The sequence below is a fragment of the Cynocephalus volans genome, chromosome 1 (genome assembly GCF_027409185.1).
Source record: "Cynocephalus volans isolate mCynVol1 chromosome 1, mCynVol1.pri, whole genome shotgun sequence".
Classification (NCBI taxonomy): Eukaryota; Metazoa; Chordata; class Mammalia; order Dermoptera; family Cynocephalidae; genus Cynocephalus; species Cynocephalus volans.
This window is the reverse complement of record NC_084460.1, coordinates 22103230-22122756: the sequence shown is the minus strand read 5'-3', so window position 1 is coordinate 22122756 and position 19527 is coordinate 22103230. Positions and strand designations below refer to the sequence as shown.

Sequence of the window (19527 nt, the reverse complement as noted above, 5' to 3'; positions counted from 1 at the left end):
GTTCCAGAGGATATATTTTTCTGGTGATATAAGTGAATTATAGATTGTATGAGTAATATGTAACTTGTATCTGATTATATTTTCTAATTGAGCTGATCTCCTGTCACACAGGCTGCACAGGCATCCTGGTCTGTTGAGATATCAACTATTATAAAATGTTGACCATTTCCCCAAGTTTCTTTTTTCTTCTATCTAGCATTGCTTTGCTAGTCTTTATTGTTGTGACCTCATCTGTGAACAGAATAGTTCAAGGAAGTACAGCAGGGTTACCCATTCTCCCTTATACAATACGTAACACTGTATTGGCCTTTAAGAATGGTCTGATAAAGGTAAGGGATCTGTCTGTATACATGTCCTCTGTTTCTCTCTGAGTCTAAAGCAAGGCATCTTCTGTGACCAGTCAGTTGTTGGTTCCCAAGAAGATTCTGCCTCTGCCAATCAGAGCCTGGGTTTATGATGGCTCCAGAAGGTGCCGCTTGTTAGAGTGCTTGTAGTTTCCTCAGTGTGACACTTGGTCAGCCAGTTGTAATGTCCTTTCTAAGAATGTCCATGACCCCCCTCCTCCCAACCCAATATGGAAAATGCAACCAGACCGGGGACTCCCTGGGCCTTTAGTAAGTTGTAGTCCTATGGCTGCTGAATGTTTGCCCAGGAGTTGGGAACCCTGGCTGCACATCAGAGTCACCTCTGGAACTCTTTGAAGATACTGTGGATTGCCCCAAGCAAATTGAATGAAGAGTCTGCAAGTTAGGATCCTAGTGTCTGTACATTTGTAACCCTCCACAGGTGATTCTGTTGTACAGCCAGGATGGAGAACTGCTTTGATCTTCTCGTTACATTATAAACCACTGTCTTTCATGTTTGAGTTGTTCTTTACTCTCTGTGGTTGAGTGTTAAACCAGTCATCATTTTAATTCCTAACATGACATTTCATCCATGCTTGTTTCCTTTTGGACAGCTGGGCCAATTTTCTTTTAAAAAATTCTGTTCTGAGGTCTTGCAGCAAGCCTGACAACAGAGGCAAAGAGGACCCAGTTGAGGGTGAAACAGTGTTCATAAGAAAAATTAAAACAGTATACTTAGCCAGAATATGCAGGAAAAGGTGCCTGTGGTAATCTTAATTGTTTCAGTTTTCTTTTCTATCTTTTGTAGCTGTGTGTGCGTGTGTGTGTGTGTGTGTGTGTGTAACTTTTGTATTAGTGTACTGTAGGTAGGACTGGTTTAACCTTCACAGTGTTCACAGTGTCTGATTATCTCTGTGAATAAATCTTATAATTTAATTTATACATGTTGTTTAGAGCATATAAAACTTCCCTTTGTCTCTCTCTTTTTTTTTTTTTTTTTTTTTTCATTTAAGAAATGCCTCTTGGCAGATAATGGTTCAAAAATACATTAAATAGTACTGGAAAAGTTTTAATACCAAGAAATGACACTGGCAATTTTTCTTGTTTTTTAGACTTGGAATAATGCCTTTAAAACTCTTGGCTCAATTTAAAAATAGGAGCTGTAATATTAGTGGAAATTAAACATTCTAAACAATGGCAGGTGTTGCATACAAGAGCCCCAGTAAGCCAGGTTTTTTAAAAATTAGGCTAACACAATTATGAGCCATTTACATTTTTAATCCTGTTTTCCTCTGACCATTTAGTCAACCATTGCTCTCTGAGTATTGTAAAGTTCTTCGGAAAGACTAACAAATAAGAAGTTTCAAGTAACAAAAATGATAGTTACTGTTTATTGGGCCAGCATCATGTGGGCACTTGGGATGTGCACTGCTCAGATCCAGAGTGCACCATTGATATAGATAACAGTGTGACTGCTGTCCTGGGAGTTGGACAGCACACAGCTATACACAGAAGCTTTGCACTGGGTACTTATTGTGTGCCTGGTACTAGGTTAAGTGCTTTGCATACACATTTCATTTATTCCTCAGGGTAGTACTATGATAAAACAAGGAATCTGAGGCTCAGACAGATCTGAAAGCCACACGGCCAAGGCATGGTGGAGCCAGAATTTAAACAGGTCTGCCTGACTCCAGAGATCTGTGCTTTTAACTCTTATGCTGTTTACTTTGTGACGTGCCGTACCTTGTCTGCTCAGAAGGTAAGCATGTATTGAGCCATTTTATTACCTGATGTTTAAAGAAGCATTGGAGCCTTCAAAATTAAAGTTGGTACTCGTGCTTTTGCTATTTAAACTTGAAATGAAGCATAAAATGGAGTTGTGTTGAATATTCACATGACACAGACTCCAGTCAGACTGCCTGGGTTTGATTGAATCCTGGCATCCCTCTTTCATAGCTGTATAGTTCCTCATTCACTCTTTGTAAGCCTTGATTTCTATATCAGTAAACGGGGATAAAAGAATACTTTCCTCTGTGGTTGTGAAGATTGTACAGGAAAGCTCTTAGAAGAATACCTGGCATATAGCTAACTTTGTGAGCAATTACTATTAGCCATTATTTTCCTTTTATTTTGTATAACTCTTTTAAACTTGTTTCCTTAGGCAGTATGCAACGTTGCTCCTCGAGGAGTATATGTTTGTGGTAACACCACAACCACCTCTGGTCTGACTGTAACTCTTTCAAAAGATGGTTCCTCTGGAGATTTTGCTTTGGAAGCTGGTGCCCTGGTTCTTGGTGATCAAGGTGAGAGACCAAAAGAAATAATACTCAGTAATTCTGGGGCTTTTTTTTTTAAAGACTTTTCCTTTTCAATTAATTTCTTTACATTCAGTTCAAGAGGCATTTGGACAGCAATAGTGAGTTGACAATGAGTGTCAGTAATAATAATTGGAAACATAGTACTATCATTTTTATTTATATTAAAGAATTGAAACCAGTACTTAATGTCATTCATTTTCAGAATCTTATAGCAGATACAATTATACGTAAAAATTTAAAAATCAGGTAAACTATATATGGTACCCTATTCTTCCCATTTCATACCACCCCTCTCACATTTGTGATCATTTGTTTTATAGCATGTTTTGGGATTTGGTTATCTTGTTGACTGCTGTGTTCCCATTGCCTAGTACACAGGTGTAAAGTATACCTGTTGAATGCATTACTATTACCATAACTTAGCTTAGTTCTAGATACCTTAGAACTGAAAAGAAGGTAGATGTCATCTTTTGCTCTCAGAAAACTTGCAATAAGAGTTTAGAGCTGTTACTTTAGAATTAATAGTTCTGCTGGATTTTAACCTGTCTTACTGGGTTTTTTTAAGGACTTGAGAAATATTTTATAAAAAAATCCAGTTGTAGGGCTCAGCAAGAAGGGATCTCCACATTGGGCTTTGCTACCTATGTTTCTGTTCGTGCTGCCTTAACCTTATTGGAAAAACATGTTCCTGTGCATGTGTCAGCCAGTACCCAGATTTCAGTCCAATTTAAGTCATTCATTCCTTCCAGTTTGCCACTGACCTCCACATTTCTAAATTCAGTACCCGTCAGCCACATGTGACACAGTTGATCACTTCCCGCTCCTTGAAACACTGGAAACTCTCCTTGCGTTTCCAGGCACCACACTCTTGGATTTCTTCTTACTTCACTCGCCGTTTCTTCTCAGTCTTTACTGGTTCATATCTTCAGCTGCTTAACTAGTTGGTACCTCAAAGGCTTAGTTCCTGAACATTTTGTCTTATGGGTCTGTACTTAACCTTCTTTGTGATCTTATATAGTCTCATGGCTTTATCTAATTATCTGCTAAAGATTTTCAAATTTATAATCTCTTCTCCTTCGAACTCTTGGCATGTATTTCTTATTGTCTACACAGCATCTCCACAAATTTTTTAAATTTAACATGTTCAAAACCAAAATCCTGATCTTGCCTTTTAAACCTATTTTTAGTCTTCCTTATCTCAGTAAATGACTTTATCCTTCTGTTTGCCCAAAGCAGAAAATGTGGAGCTATCCTTAACTTTTCCTCCTACCCCACATCTAATCTGTCAGCAAATCTTGTTGGCGCTACCTTCAAAATATATCTAGTACCTAAGCATTTCTTCACTGATACTACCCTGGTCCACAACACCATCATCTCTCATGTGGATTATTACTGTGATCTCCTAACTGACATACCTATGACCACCCTTGCCCTTTCCTATTGTTTTTAATGGAGCAGAATAATCCCTTTAAAATTTAGATTACATTATTCTTTTGCTCAAAACCCTCCAGTAGCCCATCTCACTCAGAGTGAAAGCCAAAGGCTTGAGCGTGGCCTAGGATCATTCACATTCAGGTCCTTCATCAACTCTTTTGCCTCATTACCTACTACTTCCCTCTTGTTTTCTCTTTTCTAACTATGTTGCTATACCTTAGACACCACCAGCACACCAAGCACATCACGTTCCTGTGTCAGGGCCTTGGTTCTTGTTATTTTCTTTGCCTGGAATGTTCTTACCTATCTTCAAGGCTTGTTCTCTTTTCTCCTTGATGGTTTTGCTCAAATTTCCTGACCCCAGTGAGGCCTTCCCTAAATACCATATTTGAAGTTATAACTCCCTTCTCCCTCACCACCACTTTAGCAGACCCTATTCTCCTTGCCCTACTTTTTCTTTTCATAACACTTAAAACCTTCTATATGGTTTAATTTTTTTTATTGTCCACCTCCCACCTGCAAAGTAGAATATAAGCTCCACAAGGGCAGTAAATTTTGTCTTTTCAGTGGTATATCCTGCATGCTGAGAACATAGTACTGGTATATAGAAGGTATTCAATAAATATTTGCTGAATTAATAAATTCAATAAACATTTATCTGGTTATTATATAGCTCATCAGAAATGAAAGTATTTTTGCTGTTATCAGGTGAAGAAAATATACCAAAAAAAAGGAATTTAATTGTTAAACCATCAGACTTCTCATTAATTAGAAACTGAAGGTGATTTGGAGGCTTCACTATACAGATATCTAATGGAATTTAAGATGCAGAATGTTGAGACCCAGTGCCATTTCTTCAAATATATGTAGATAAGCTAAACACTGTGTTAGTAAACATAGCACTGTTAAAGAAAGGGATTTTACAAATACAAAGGAGAAAAGTATAAAGGAAAAGTCAGCAGAGACCAAGTTCTAGAGACAAATACAGGGTCTTGCTAAAGTCTTTACTGAAGATTTGTAGGGAAAAAAGAAATAAAGTGGTTTAATAATATTTCCTTTGGCTAGAGTGCAGTATTACAACACCAAGGTGAAGGGTTTGTGTTACACCTCTCGCTGTGTAACAGAGACATGGAAAAGGTTACCCAAAGCAATGTGAATGCAATGAGAAGCCCAAAGGGACTACACCTCAGCAACTCCTCTGTTAGAAGGAGAACCTGGGTACTGTCCCGAGTTGGTTTAGCTTCAGTTTTTATTGTAAAGACAAGGAAATTATGGGGAAAAGACAGATGGTTAATCCAGTCATAGTAAGAACATAAAGAAATTGGCTATGTAACAATCTTCATCCAAGTATGCATTGTTCAAAATAGTTTAAACAATATACCATCAAAAGAGTCAAATCTAAGCTATGTGACATGCAAAAAAAACAATAAGATAATCATTAAGGTGCCTGACTGCTTGAGAAACTCAAAGAAACAGCTTAAAGCAAAATGTGGAACAACCGCCATGTACTAACTAATCTAGCAGAATGTCCTTGGAAATCTTAACTCACATATTTTCCCATCATTTAAGTTTTGTTGTATTAATGGTTATTGCCCTCAGAACAATTCCTGTTTTGCTTCAGTTCTCTTGTTCACATTAAAGGCTTTAGACTTGTGTGAGTTTCCTTCTCAACAAAATCTTCCAATGAACCCATTCTATTAACAATCAGTGTATACAATCCCTTACCTAAACAGTGATTAGAATTGAATCTGTGGGCTCTTGCCCCCTAGCTGTAGGCTCTTGCCTCCCATTCAAGGACTTTTGTCCCCTACATGCATTACCTAAAAATTGTGTACTAAAAATCAACTGAGAATGAACATATACTTGATTAGAATTGATTCAGTGGGCTCTTGCCCCCTAGCTGTGGGCTCTTGCTTCCTATCCAAGGACTTTTGTCCTATACATGCATTACTTAAAAACCCTACCTAATAATCAGATAGGAATCAATATTTCTAACCCTCTACAGGTTTGGATCCCCTTACCAATCAGCCAGCCAAAAAAAAATCCAATAATATTTCCTTTTTTCAGCATCTGACGAAATGACAAAAAAAAAATTGTTAATTTTCTTTTTCAAAAAAGGCAACAGGATTTACCGGTTGTAGCCAAACAAGAAAAAGAGTATAAAATGTTCGAAGGTTAAACTTTATGCTTTAAAACCAGAGGTCAGAAAACTTTAGTCCAGTGCTGGCTGGTTAGCTCAGTTGGTTAGAGTGTGGTGTTAACAACACTGAGGTCAAGGGCTCAGAGCCCCTTACTGGCCGGCCGCCAAAAGAAAAAAAGAAAACTTCAGTCCACACAGGTCAAGCCCAGCCTGTAACTTGTTTTAGTACAATCCACAAACTAAAACTAGATTTTATATTTTTAAAGGATTGTAAAGAACAAACAAACAACCCAAGACTGTGATGGCCTGCAAAACCTAAAATATTTATTTCTGCTCGTTTACAGAAAAAGTTTGCTGTCTCGTGCTTTACACTTTGAAAAGTGGCAGCCAAAGAAAGTAGCTTGACTTTGCTTCTGTTTCTTCTCTTAGGAACTGTCTTAGTACTCTTTCCAATAATGTCATCAATTCCAGAGAGGTGTGGACAGACTGAGCAATAAGCAGCCCATGGAAAAGTTGAGATAAAGCTTTCAAGTGTATCACTGCCAGGATCTTAGCAGAAGCAGGGAAGGCTCATCATGTCCCAGAGCTCTATGCTGAACAGCAGGAACAGGCCAAATCACAGGGATTTCCTGTCATGAATATGGGACACATTCCCAACTTAGAAGCGAACCCTCTCAGAAGAGAGATCAGCAAGAAAGGTGGCATAGAGTTCAAGAGGCCCCCCCGAAATCCTTAAGTTACCAAAAAGTAGGGTAATACCCTAGCCTGCAAACTATGGCTGAAAAGGAAAAAGTGGGTCAAAATTACAATGGGAAAAGAGTATTCATGAGAATTCATACACTGTCAGAGAAAATAGGTTTGGAAGAGCAGCCATCATTAAATGTGAGCAAGATAAAGAGCATGGCAACTATGCAGAAAGAACATGGAAGAAAGAAATTAATTTAACATGCACAATAAAAGTACCCAGATTAGATAAAATTATAATCCAAGGAACAAGTGAAAATTCCCCACAAGTGTTTCAAGAGTTTAGTAAGAATGTGAATTTAATGCAGTAGTTCAAAACAAGGGGAGGAGATGATAGGGATATTAAAGACAACAAATTGATGACTGATTACACTATTATAAAAATAATATATACAACTAATACTGCTGAATGAGAAGTTATGGATATTAAGGAAAGGCTTGAGATAATCACAGTGAATGCAAAAGAAAAGAACAAAGTTTAAAACAAATGGAGGGGCAATATTAGAGATAAAGAACAAATTAAATTTAACATCATTCATTCCATCAAGTAGAGAACCCCAAAATGGAACCAGAAGTGGATTCAAGGATATAAGAAAATCTTGAAGTAAAGGACGAATCAGCAGTTACTTATCACATGTACCTCTGAGCTAGCAAGGCTTACTTGGGTAGAGAGTAGATACAGAGGGGTGTAACCCTTTTCCTTTTTCAGCATCTATTGAAATGACCATAAAAGCCCTCCAGAGATGACCCCCTAACTGCTAATCAAACTGGTATAGAAAGGGGGGACGAAAAATATTACAAGGTAATGTTAGAGGGTCTCTAGTAACTCGTGGATTAGACATAACATCCCTGGCACATACAGTGCCTTCAGTCAGTGGTTGGTGCTTTGTATCATGTTTAAGGAGGTTAGTGATTTCCCTACAAGTGTACAGTCAATACCTAGTATTGCTGAGAATGGCACTCGAGTCTTCTAACTTTAGAGCCCAGGCTTTTTCTCCCAAATCCTGATGTTCTACTGTTTCCAAAAGACCTAGCTCAAATAGCACCTTTTTCTTGAAACCTTTCTGGATTCCCTTTCCTCTTTTAACACCCCCCCCCCCCGCCCACAAAACTCATCTTATATAATTTTGCGTATATATCTCTTAGAGCTTTTGAAATATACTTCTTGAATTTAGATATCTTATAGGTGAGTTGCTTGAATATAAGCCCTTAAGCAGTCTGAGGGTCATTCTGATGTCTTCTTTTCTGTAACCCTCACAACATAGGGTCTTCCTTGACTATGGAAAATGCTGAATGAGTAAATATTACACAAAACTTAGTTAAATAAGGCAAGTGTATTATTTGCTTTAAAACAAGCAGTAATCCTCCTTTGAATGACATTTTATGATTTTAACTGGTGGAAACAAATGGAAATAATTATTTCTTATGAAATCTGGTTTCTATCCTGTAAAATCTGGAACTTGACCAAAAGAAAAAAATTTGTCTGTATTATTCTACTGTGATCGTAGGTATTTGCGGGATAGATGAATTTGATAAGATGGGGAATCAGCATCAAGCCTTATTAGAAGCCATGGAACAGCAAAGTATTAGTCTTGCTAAGGCTGGTGTGGTTTGTAGCCTCCCTGCAAGAACTTCTATTATTGCTGCTGCAAATCCGGTTGGCGGACACTACAATAAAGCTAAAACAGTTTCTGAGAATTTAAAGTAAGTTTCTTCAAATATTTATATCTTGAAGATCTTGCATCCCTATAAATCAATAATAAGAAGATAACGACGTAAATGGATAGTTCACAGAAGTTACAAGTGTCCAATAAATGTGCAATAATGTGCTTAAACAGTGCAAATTAAAAAATGAAGTATCGCTGATATCTACCAGGTTGACTAACATTTTAATTATTAACAATCATTATTGGCAAAGGTGTGGGGAAATTGGTTTTCACATACACAATTTAGTATTTTGAAGGACAACTTGGCTTTATTACAACTTTAAACATATATTCCATTTGTTCCAGTCATTCTACTTTTAGGAATGTTGCTCACAGAAATAGTCACACAGGTGCACAAAGATATGTTTATAGGGTAGGTATTACGGCATTGCTTATCACTGCCCCAAACTGGAAACAACTTAAAACTATAAGACCATACAGTGTAATGATTACGAGAATGAAATTTGCTTTGTATGTACTAATAAGGCAGCTTGTCTGTGCCTTACCATTAAGTGAGAAGAGCACACATTAAATACTTATGCATGCAGTGGGATCCCATTTTTTCAAAGACAATGTTTATATCTGTAAGTGTGTATGCTTTTTCTTTTAACCCGTTTTGTACAGGTTGGACAAGATGTATGAAATAAGAAAATAGACTTGGGTGATGCAAAAGTAAGAAAAAAACAGGAGTGCCTCATGTGAAAAATTAGAACCTTAAGTCTAGTGGAAGAAAAAAGCTAATTTCCTAATGTTTAACAATTTATATATTTAATATAGAAATAGTCTTTGATACATAAAATATACCATTGTACTTAGAGACTTTGGGTATTTCTGAACTACCACCACCAAAAAAGACAATATTAGTATTTTTTCTTTTGTAAAATGGCAAAATGCTATATTGGAAAGATCAAAAGGATCCTATTGAGCAAAAATCCAGAAGACTTGGATTCTGGTTTTTAGTGGTACTACAAATTTGCGTTGAAACCTTGGTCAAATTTTTTTTTCATTTTTCATGTCTCAAATCTATCTGTATTGGTGGGTTTGGAAAAGATGACTAAAAAGAACACAGCATTTTTATTATAAGGACTAATAGACATATAGATGCCCTTTTAAGAGAAAGTGGGCTTTTTGCTTCTAAATGGGACATAGGTATTTGAGATACTCTGTGTTTTAGTGAGACAAAAGGTATAAAAGATTAAGAACTACTCAACTAGATAATCTCTGATATATCACGTAGCATTACTGTCAGTTAGTGATAATAGAATATAAAGAATTCAGTGGTTTTGGTGGTGTGAGAAAGGGCCATGTTCTATATGGAACCTGAGTAGTAAACAAGTGAGTAAACGATTTCCTAGGTTTTCTGTTTGTTTTGATTACAATCATTGTTTCTTTTTTCTTTCATGCTTCTTAGAATGGGGAGTGCCCTACTATCCAGATTTGATTTGGTCTTTATCCTGCTAGACACTCCAAATGAGCATCACGATCACTTACTGTCTGAGCATGTGATTGCACTAAGAGCTGGAAAGCAGAGAACTGTTAGCAGTGCCACAGTGGCTCGTATGAATAGTCAAGATTCAAATACTTCTGTACTTGAAGTGGTTTCTGAGAAACCATTATCAGAAAGACTAAAGGTATGTTTTTTTTCCCTTAATCATTCAGTTTGGTTCTGTTTTAATTTCAAAGTTCAATGTGTGTCTTATTGTAGAGCAGTAGTATATAAACTGTCATACCAAAATTTTTTATATTATGATACTAAAGTTTATGTAAATTACATTTGAAATAATCTAAGTCAACTAGAATGAAAGCTACAACTTCAGTGTTTGGTTTATTTGGAGAGTCTTTTAGAATTTTTGTCTAACATAGTTATTTTAGCAGAAAGATTACATTTGCTGCTTATCCTTGTAATCATGGGTCTTTTTATCATGGTTAGGTGGTTCCTGGAGAAACAATAGATCCGATTCCCCACCAGCTATTGAGAAAGTACATTGGCTATGCTCGGCAGTATGTCTACCCGAGGCTATCCACAGAAGCTGCTCAAGTTCTTCAAGATTTTTACCTTGAGCTCCGGAAACAGAGCCAGCGGTTAAATAGCTCACCAATCACTACCAGACAGCTAGAATCTTTGATTCGTCTAACAGAGGTTTATTTTTATGTTCATCCTTTCTTGGAAGGGAGTAGGATGCAGTATGATTTCTCTTCTGAACAATTTTCTGCATAATTGACCAAGTTCTTCTTCCTACTCAGAGACATTAGAGATGAATGGATAAACATTTTAAAAAGATTTGGTCATATATGTAATATATGTAATATGTCAAAGCATAGCCACTTCTTTCTAGGCACAGGACCAGTTCTTACCATACATTTTTTTTTTTTTTTTCTTTTAATGACACTTAGGAGACTCCTAAAGTGACTGAACAGAGGTTAGGTTAACTAGGATTCTGGGATTCCAAGTTGAGTATATGGGAATGTAGACCATGTCAACTGTCTTGAGTATTTGATTTGATTACATGACAGGTCTGTAAGGATAATGCCTATGTTTCTACATAACAGCAATAATATCTATTCACAGCTGTAGAATGCTAAGAGAACTTTGGCAGTTAAAATTGGCTGGGTCAGAGTTTGGGCTTTTTCCTCTTTGTTATTTTAACAAATTGGTTAGGCTTGATTTCCGGAAAGTGAAAGGCAAGGACAAGCCAAGTGTGTTTCATAATAAAATCTCCTGAAATCGGAACATTCTCAGAAAGATATGTTAGTAGGTAAAAATTAGTTTTATCCATATATTGAGTTGTTATTTTCATATTTTATTTCTCTTTTTCTTGGTCAGTTTCACCAGAGGTTTGTCTGTTATTTATATTCATCTTTTTTCTTTTTGGCGGCTGTCTGGTATGGGGATTCGAACCCTTGACCTTGGTGGTATAACATTGTGCTTGTGCTCTTCCCAGCTAATCAGCCAGCTACATGAGTTGTTATTTTCATATCCAAGTACTCAAATCGTGACTTTTGATAATTACAGCCTCTCTCTTCCAAAAGTCAGTTTTTGTGGAAAAAGAATAAATGAAATAAACTTAGCTATACTGTACCTGCTTAAACAGTGGTAGATATATTTATTTTTTGTTGTCTGAAAATGGTGGTTTTCTTTCAAAGGCACGAACAAGGTTGGACTTAAGAGAGGAAGCAACCAAAGAAGATGCTGAGGATATAGTTGAAATTATGAAATATAGGTACGATTAAAATTTTAAATGCTGTTTTAGATGAAATACCAGTTATCTTACCATCTCAAATTATGTGTGTATGTATTTATTTATTATTATTATTTTTTTAAAAGATGACCAGTGAGGGGATCTTAACCCTTGACTTGGTGTTGTCAGCAGCACGCTCTCCCAAGTGGGCTAATTGGCCATCCCTATATAGGGATTCAAACCCGTGGCCTTGGTGTTATCAGCACCACACTCTCCCAAGTGAGCCATGGGCAGGCCCTAAATTATGTATTTAATTAGGGCAAGCAAAATAACTTTTATTTAGCCCGTTGGATGACTTATTTTACTCTGAACAAACTGTACTTTCTTGTCTTAAAATCTTTTTAACTGTGTAAAAAAAAGCAAGCCTTCTCAAAATATGTATTTTTGAATTGATTTTAGAACTATGTGGATGTATTACCCATTCAAATGATAATGCACCTGTTTACCACCTGCCCCTCTCCTCCACCCATTCACCCATTACTTTCCTGAAAACAGCATATCATTTACACCGTTCTACCAATTTTTAATTTCACTTTGTATCCAGAGATCTTTCATTATTTCATTATTAGGACATAGAAACAACTTTTTTTTTTTTTTAAACAACTATATAGTATTCTATTGTGTAGATATTTAATTAGTCCCCTATTGCTAGACCACGAATATTTTCCATTCTTTTGCTATTACAAGCAATGCTATAATGAGGAATATTCTATATAAGGTACTTCATATGTGAGTAGGTTGTATACCTGTATGATAAACTCTCAGAAGAGGTATTTCTGGGTCCAAGGGTAAGTACGTTAGGATTTTGATAAATACTGCTAAATTGTATCCTTTGCGTTTTATATCATTTGGTAGATCATGATTCCTAAAGAAAAAAAACTTATATTTTAATTAAACATATAGGTCATCTTAGACATAGATTTTTTTTTTAATGAGTGAAAGTGAAAGCTGTTTATTTTAGGTAGGATTTTTTCCATCTTAAAAATTTTTTTGAATAGGTTAATACATTGATATTCTTTAAAATTCCAAAGTTCAAAATGTATATAGTGGAAAAAGTTTTTCTACCCTGTTTAATATGTGTGACTTTCACATATAAAATGCACATCACAAGTATGTATCTGTATATTTGTTTTCCCCTTTGTAGACAAATAGTAGATAACTACCATACACATTCTATACTGTACTTTTTTCATTTAAAATGCATATTGGAGATCATTCCATATCACTGCCTAAAGAGCTTCCTTTTCATCTGCACAACTGTGTCATAATGTAGAAATTAGCTTTTTAAAATACACTGTCACAGCAATTAAATTTGTTAGGAATCTACTTTTCCAAGGCCAAAAAAAAATTAACGATGCAATTATTTTATCTTATTTTGTTAAGTAATTTCTATTTCTTCAAAGGTAGATGGATTGTTTTTTTTTTTTTTTTTCCTAGTAGCTGCTATTCTGGGACTTACTTGTTGTCAGAGCTAGGTGGCTTTGCCCAGTTGTTCCTCTTCGGCTGTGAATAAAAATGATGCAGCAAAGCTGGAAGAGCAAGGGCATTAGAATCTAACCTGAAGCTGCCATGATGGGTTGTGCTCTGCTTCTCAGTCTCCTCTGGTGTAAAACAAACTACAAAGACTTTTGCTCTGAGTATCATGCAGTGATGCTGTATAAAGTAACAAATACGGTTCTGGCACATTAGTGGACACTCAGTAAACTCTATTTACTATCAGCAGTCCCAGCTTTGATGATGATATTAAGAAGAGACTGAGAGATCCATTTTCTTTGACCCATACCATAAACTGAAGTCTTCAAAAACTGGCAAACCTTGGATCCCTGATCACAAGTTTCTAAAATTACCCTTTTCAAAGAATCTTTGGGGTCTGTTCCTCAATGCTGTCCATCTAAATTTCCAGTAGCTCTGAGCTGCAGATCCTTTTCTCCCTCTCTTCATAGGCTGAGACTTTACTTAGTTGTCTCTTCATCCCCAGGCTGATATTGGCCCATCACTGGAGGCTGCTCTGTTCTGTCTGCTGCCTCTAGAAGTATGCATATGAGTAGAAAGGCTCCCGTGCATCTCCTGAAAGTCTGAGCAATAATCTACATCTGGTTTCTACCCTTATAGGCAGCCTTTGGAAGAAGAGGAACGTTTCTCCTTAATCCAGTGTGTCAGCAACAGTGAAGTTATACTGACTGCCTTTAAAAGTTTTAAAGATTCTAGAATTAACAAACCTTAATTTTTTATTGCTGGCCCCAAAGCAACTGCACCTCATAACAAGTTAAATTATTAATAATTAATGATTACCAACCCTTTCAACCAATTCGTAACATATTCTATGTTTAAATATCCTATTGGTATGACATCATGTAGTGCTTGAATCATCAATTTTCTCTTTATGTGATTCAGTAATAGGGTTTGAGAGATCTCGTAGCTGAAAATTTTACCTAGCTGGCTTCATTTCCTCTTCAGTTGACTTAATTGAGTTAGAGATCCTCCAATGGCCATTTATTAGTAACCAGATAGTCTAGGAATTACTAGATTTTCTCATATAATGTGCTGCCAAGGGCTTATTGTACTAGCATATGAAATAAAGGAGTGGTCACAAACATGCTGCCTGCCTGACTTCTGCTGGGAATGACTTCTTGGGAGACTAATAAGAATCCTAGAGACTGCCAAATACTTGTGCAAATAATTTGATTTTCACTGATAAGAATTTAGAGTTTAGGATTTTTTCTAAGTAGAAGAGAAAAATAAATTTGGTTGTGAAATCAATGAAAGATATGTTAAGCGTAACTATAGGAACACTTCATTACCTGGTAAAGCCTAAATTTATTATGTTTAGAATTTCTTTTTTTCACGAATCAAAAAGAATTTTTCAGGTATTTATATTGCAAATAACATGTTTTTATGCATTTCCCCTTTCAAATTTGGAGATTTCTTAAAAGCAGTAACTGTGTACAAAATAGTATTAACCCAAAACAGTCCATACCATAATGAATTTCCAAGTGGCTACTCAATATACACGTGTAAATCTTTGCTAAGTGAGCCTCATGGCTACTTCCAAATTTTTCTTCTTATAACCTAGAAGCCCAGGACAAAAATTTCTCTAGCCATGCCACATTGGGTAACTTTTTCTTCCCTCCTTTCAGCATGCTAGGAACTTACTCTGATGAATTTGGGAACCTAGATTTTGAGCGATCCCAGCATGGTTCTGGAATGAGCAACAGGTCAACAGCAAAAAGATTTATTTCTGCTCTCAACAACATTGCTGAAAGAACTTATAATAATTTATTTCAATTTCATCAACTGCGGCAGATTGCCAAAGAGCTAAACATTCAGGTATGATAAACTACTTATTTTTTGTAATAATTTCAGGAGGTCCTTATTAATGTATAATGAAACAAAAACAGGTTTTATTTATTTAAGATTCATACCTATCTCTTCTCAAAGGTTTTCAACATCTTGATAGTTAGAGGGAAGCACTATAGCAAGACTCAGTCTCCATGTTTTTCTGACAGTCCCTTGTGGGGAAGCCATCTTAATGTCTTTGAACCTCAGTTTTCTTTTCTTTTTTTTTCTTTTTTTTTCTCTTTTTCGTGACCGGTACTCAGCCAGTGAGTGCACCGGCCATTCCTATATAGGATCTGAACCCGCGGCGGGAGGGTCGCTGCGCACCCAAGCGCTGCACTCTCCCGAGTGCGCCACGGGCTCGGCCCAGTTTTCTTTTTCTTTTTATTATTATTTTTAAATTTTATTTTATTTTGTCAGTATACAATGTGGTTGATTATTGTGGTGCATTGCCGAAACCTCCCTTTCTCCTCCCTCTCCCCCCTCCCTCGCAACAACCTCATATCTGTTCGCTTGTCGTATCAACTTCAAGGAATTGTAATTGTTGTGTCTTCTTCTCCCCTCCCCCAGTTTATTTGTGTATTAATTAATTTATTTTTAGCTCCCACAAATAATTGAGAACATGTGATATTTCTCTTGCTGTGCTTGATTCATTTCATTTAATATAATTTCCTCTAGGTCCATCGTATCGCTGCAAATGGCAGTATTTCATTCTTTTTTATAGCAGAGTAGTATTCCATTGTGTAGATATACCACATTTTCCATATCCCCTCATCTGATGATGGACATTTGGGCTGGTTCCAACTCTTAGCTTTGGTCAATAGTGCTGCAATGGACATTGGAGAACAGGTATACCTTCCACTTGATGATTTCTATTCCTCTGGGTATATTCCCAGCAGTAGGATAGCTGGGTCATATGGTAGATCTATCTACAATTGTTTGAGGAACCTCCATACCATTTTCCATAGAGGCTGCACCATTTTGCAGTCCCACCAACAATGTATGAGAGTTCCTTTTTCTCCGCGACCTTGCCAGCATTTATCATTCACAGTCTTTTGGATTTTAGCCATCCTAACTGGGGTTAGATGGTATCTCAGTGTAGTTATGATTTGCATTTCCAGGATGCTGAGTGATGTTGAGCATTTTTTCATATGTTTGTTGGCCATTTGTATATCTTCCTTAGAGAAATGCCTATTTAGCTCTTTTGCCCGTTTTTTAATTGAGTTACTTTTTTTTTTGTTTTAAGGTTCTTTTAGTTCCTTATGTATTCTGGATATTAATCCTTTGTCAGATGTATATTTTGCAAATATTTTCTCCCACTCTATTGGTTGTCTTTTAACTCTGTTAATTGTTACTTTTGTTGTGCAGAAGCTCTTTAGTTTCATATAATCCCATTTGTTTATTTTTCCTTTGGTTGCCCATGCTTTTGGGGTCGTATTCATGAAGTCTGTGTCCAGTCCTACTTCCTGAAGTGTTTCTCCTATGTTTAAGAAGTTTTATTGTTTCAGGGTGTATATTTAATTCTTTAATCCATTTTGAGTTGATTTTAGTATGGTGAGAGGTGTGGGTCTAGTTTCATTCTCCTGCATATGGATATCCCGTTATCCCAGCACCATATGCTGAAGAGGCAGTCTCTTCCCCAGTGTATCGGCTTGGTCCCATTGTCAAAGATCAGATGGCTGTCAGTGTGTGGGTTGATTTCTGGATTCTCTATTCTATTGCATTGATCAGTGTGTCTGTTTTTAATGCCAGTACCATGCTGTTTTGTTTATTATAGCTTTGCAGTATAGTTTAAAGTCAAGGTAGTGTTATGCCTCCAGCTTTATTTTTTTTTTGCTCAGAATTGCTTTGGCTATGCATGGTCTTTTCTTATTCCATATAAATGTCTGGATAGTTTTTTCCATTTCTGAGAAAAATGTCATTGGAATTTTGATGGGGATTGCATTGAATTTGTATATCACTTTGGGTAGTGTGGACATTTTCACTATGTTGATTCTTCCAATCCAAGAGCATGGGATATCTTTCCATCTTCTTGTATCCTATCTAACTTCTCTCAGCCGTGGTTTGTAGTTCTCATTATAGAGATTTTTCACATCCTTGGTTAATTCAGTTCCTAAGTATTTTATTTTTTTGGTGGCTATTGTAAATTGGCAAGCTTTCTTGATTTCTCTTTCTGCATGTTCACTATTGGAGAATAAAAATGCTACTGATTCTTGTGTGTTGATTTTGTATACTGCAACTTTGATGAAATCATTTATCAACTCCAAGAGTTTTTTGTAGAGGCTTTAGGCTGTTCAATATATAGGATCATGTCGTCTGCAAACAGGGACAGTTTGACTTCATCTTTTCCTGTCTGGATGCCCTTTATTTCCTTCTCTTCTCTGATTGTTCTGGCTAGTACTTCCAACACTATGTTGAAGAGGAGTGGTGAGAGTGGGCATCCTTGTCTAGTTCCTGTTCTTAAGGGAAAAGCTTTGAGCTTTTCTCCATTCAGGATGATATTGGCAGTGGGTTTATCATATATGGCTTTAATTATGTTGAGATACTTTTCGTCTGTACCTAACTTGTAGAGAGTCTTTATCATGAATGAGTGTTGAATTTTATCAGATGCTTTTTTAGCACCTCAGATGATCATATGGTCCTTGTATTTGATTTTATTGATATGATGTATCACATTTATTGATTTGTGTATGTTGAACCAACCTTGAATCCCTGGGATGTATCCCACTTGATTATGGTGTATAATTTTACGTATGTGTTGCTGTATTCTGTTAGCTAGTATTTTATTGAGGATTTTTGCATCTATATTCATCAATGACATTGGCCTGTAGTTCTCTTTTTTAGTTGTATCTTTGTCTGGTTTTGGTATCAGGGTGATGTCTGCTTCATAGAATGAGCTTTGGAGAATTCCCTCTGTTTCAATCTTTTGGAATAGTTTATAGAGAATTGGTTTCAATTCCTCTTTGTTTTTTTTTTTTAAAAGATGACTGGTAAGGGGATCTTAACCCTTGACTTGGTGTTGGCAGCACCACGCTCAGCCAGTGAGCGAACCGGCCATCCGTATATGGGATCCGAACCCGGGGCCTTGGTGTTATCAGCACCGCACTCTCCCGAGTGAGCCACGGGCCGGCCCTTCAATTCCTCTTTGAATGTTTGGTAAAATTCTGCTGTGAATCCATCTAGTCCTGGGCTTTTCTTTGTTGGGAGCCTTCTGATAACACCTTTAATCTCTTTTATTGTTATTGGTCTGTTCAGATTTTCTACATCGTCTTGGCTCAGTTTTGGTAGTTTGTGTGTGTCTAGAAATTTATCCATTTCCTCCAGATTTTCAAATTTGTTGGTATATAGTTGTTTATAGTAGTCTCTAATGATTCATTGTATTTCAGAGGTATCAGATGTAATGTCACCTTTTTCATTTCTAATTTTTGTTATTTGGGTCTTCTCCTTTTTTTAGTTAGCCGTGCTAATGGGTTTGTCAATTTTATTTATCTTTTCAGAAAACCAACTTTTTGATTCATTGGTTTTTTGTATCATTTTTTGAGTTCCAGTTTCATTAAGTTCTGCTCTGATCTTAATGATTTCTTTCCATCTACTAACTTTGGGTTTGGATTGCTCTTGTTTTTGTAGTTTTTAAGGTGAAGTATTAGGTTGTTCACTTGCCATCTTTCCATTCTGAAGTAAGCATTTAATGCGATAAATTTCCCCCTTAGTACTGCTTTTGCAGTATCCCAAAGGTTTTGGTATGATGTATCATTGTTTTCATTAGGTTCAATAAATTTTTTGATTTCCTGTAATCTTCTTGGACCCATATGTCATTAAGTAGAGTGCTGCTTAATTTCCATGTGTTTGTATAGTTTCCAGAATTTTGTTTATTATTGATTTCTAATTTTAATCCATTGTGGTCTGAAAAAATTCATGGGATAATTCCAATTTTTTTCAATTTGTTGAGACTTGATCTGTGACGTAACATGTGATCTATCCTGGAGAATGATCCATGTGCTGATGAGAAGAATGAATATTCTGAGGTTGGATGGAATGTTCTATAGATATCTGCCAAATCCAATTGATTTAGAGTGTTATTTAGATCTTCTGTTTCTCTGCTGATTCTTTGCCTAGATGATCTGTTCAATATTGGTAGTGGGGTGTTCAGGTCCCCTGCTATTATGGTATTAGTGTCTATTTTCTTCTTTAGGTCTAATAGAGTTTTCTTTATAAATCTGGCTGCTCCAACATTGGGTGCATATATATTTATGAATGTTATGTCTT

The 19527-nt window shown here is 36.3% G+C and overlaps 1 protein-coding gene across 1 annotated transcript in view; it reads left to right on the top strand.

Moving 5' to 3' along the window:
* Positions 1-19527, top strand: part of MCM8 (minichromosome maintenance 8 homologous recombination repair factor) — a 42387-nt gene that overhangs the window by 19776 nt on the left and 3084 nt on the right. The window contains exons 13-18 of the mRNA XM_063101936.1: positions 2506-2647; positions 8489-8684; positions 10098-10317; positions 10617-10826; positions 11831-11907; positions 15063-15252. Coding sequence (XP_062958006.1) covers positions 2506-2647; positions 8489-8684; positions 10098-10317; positions 10617-10826; positions 11831-11907; positions 15063-15252 — 1035 coding nt within the window. The remainder of the gene's footprint in view (positions 1-2505; positions 2648-8488; positions 8685-10097; positions 10318-10616; positions 10827-11830; positions 11908-15062; positions 15253-19527) is intronic.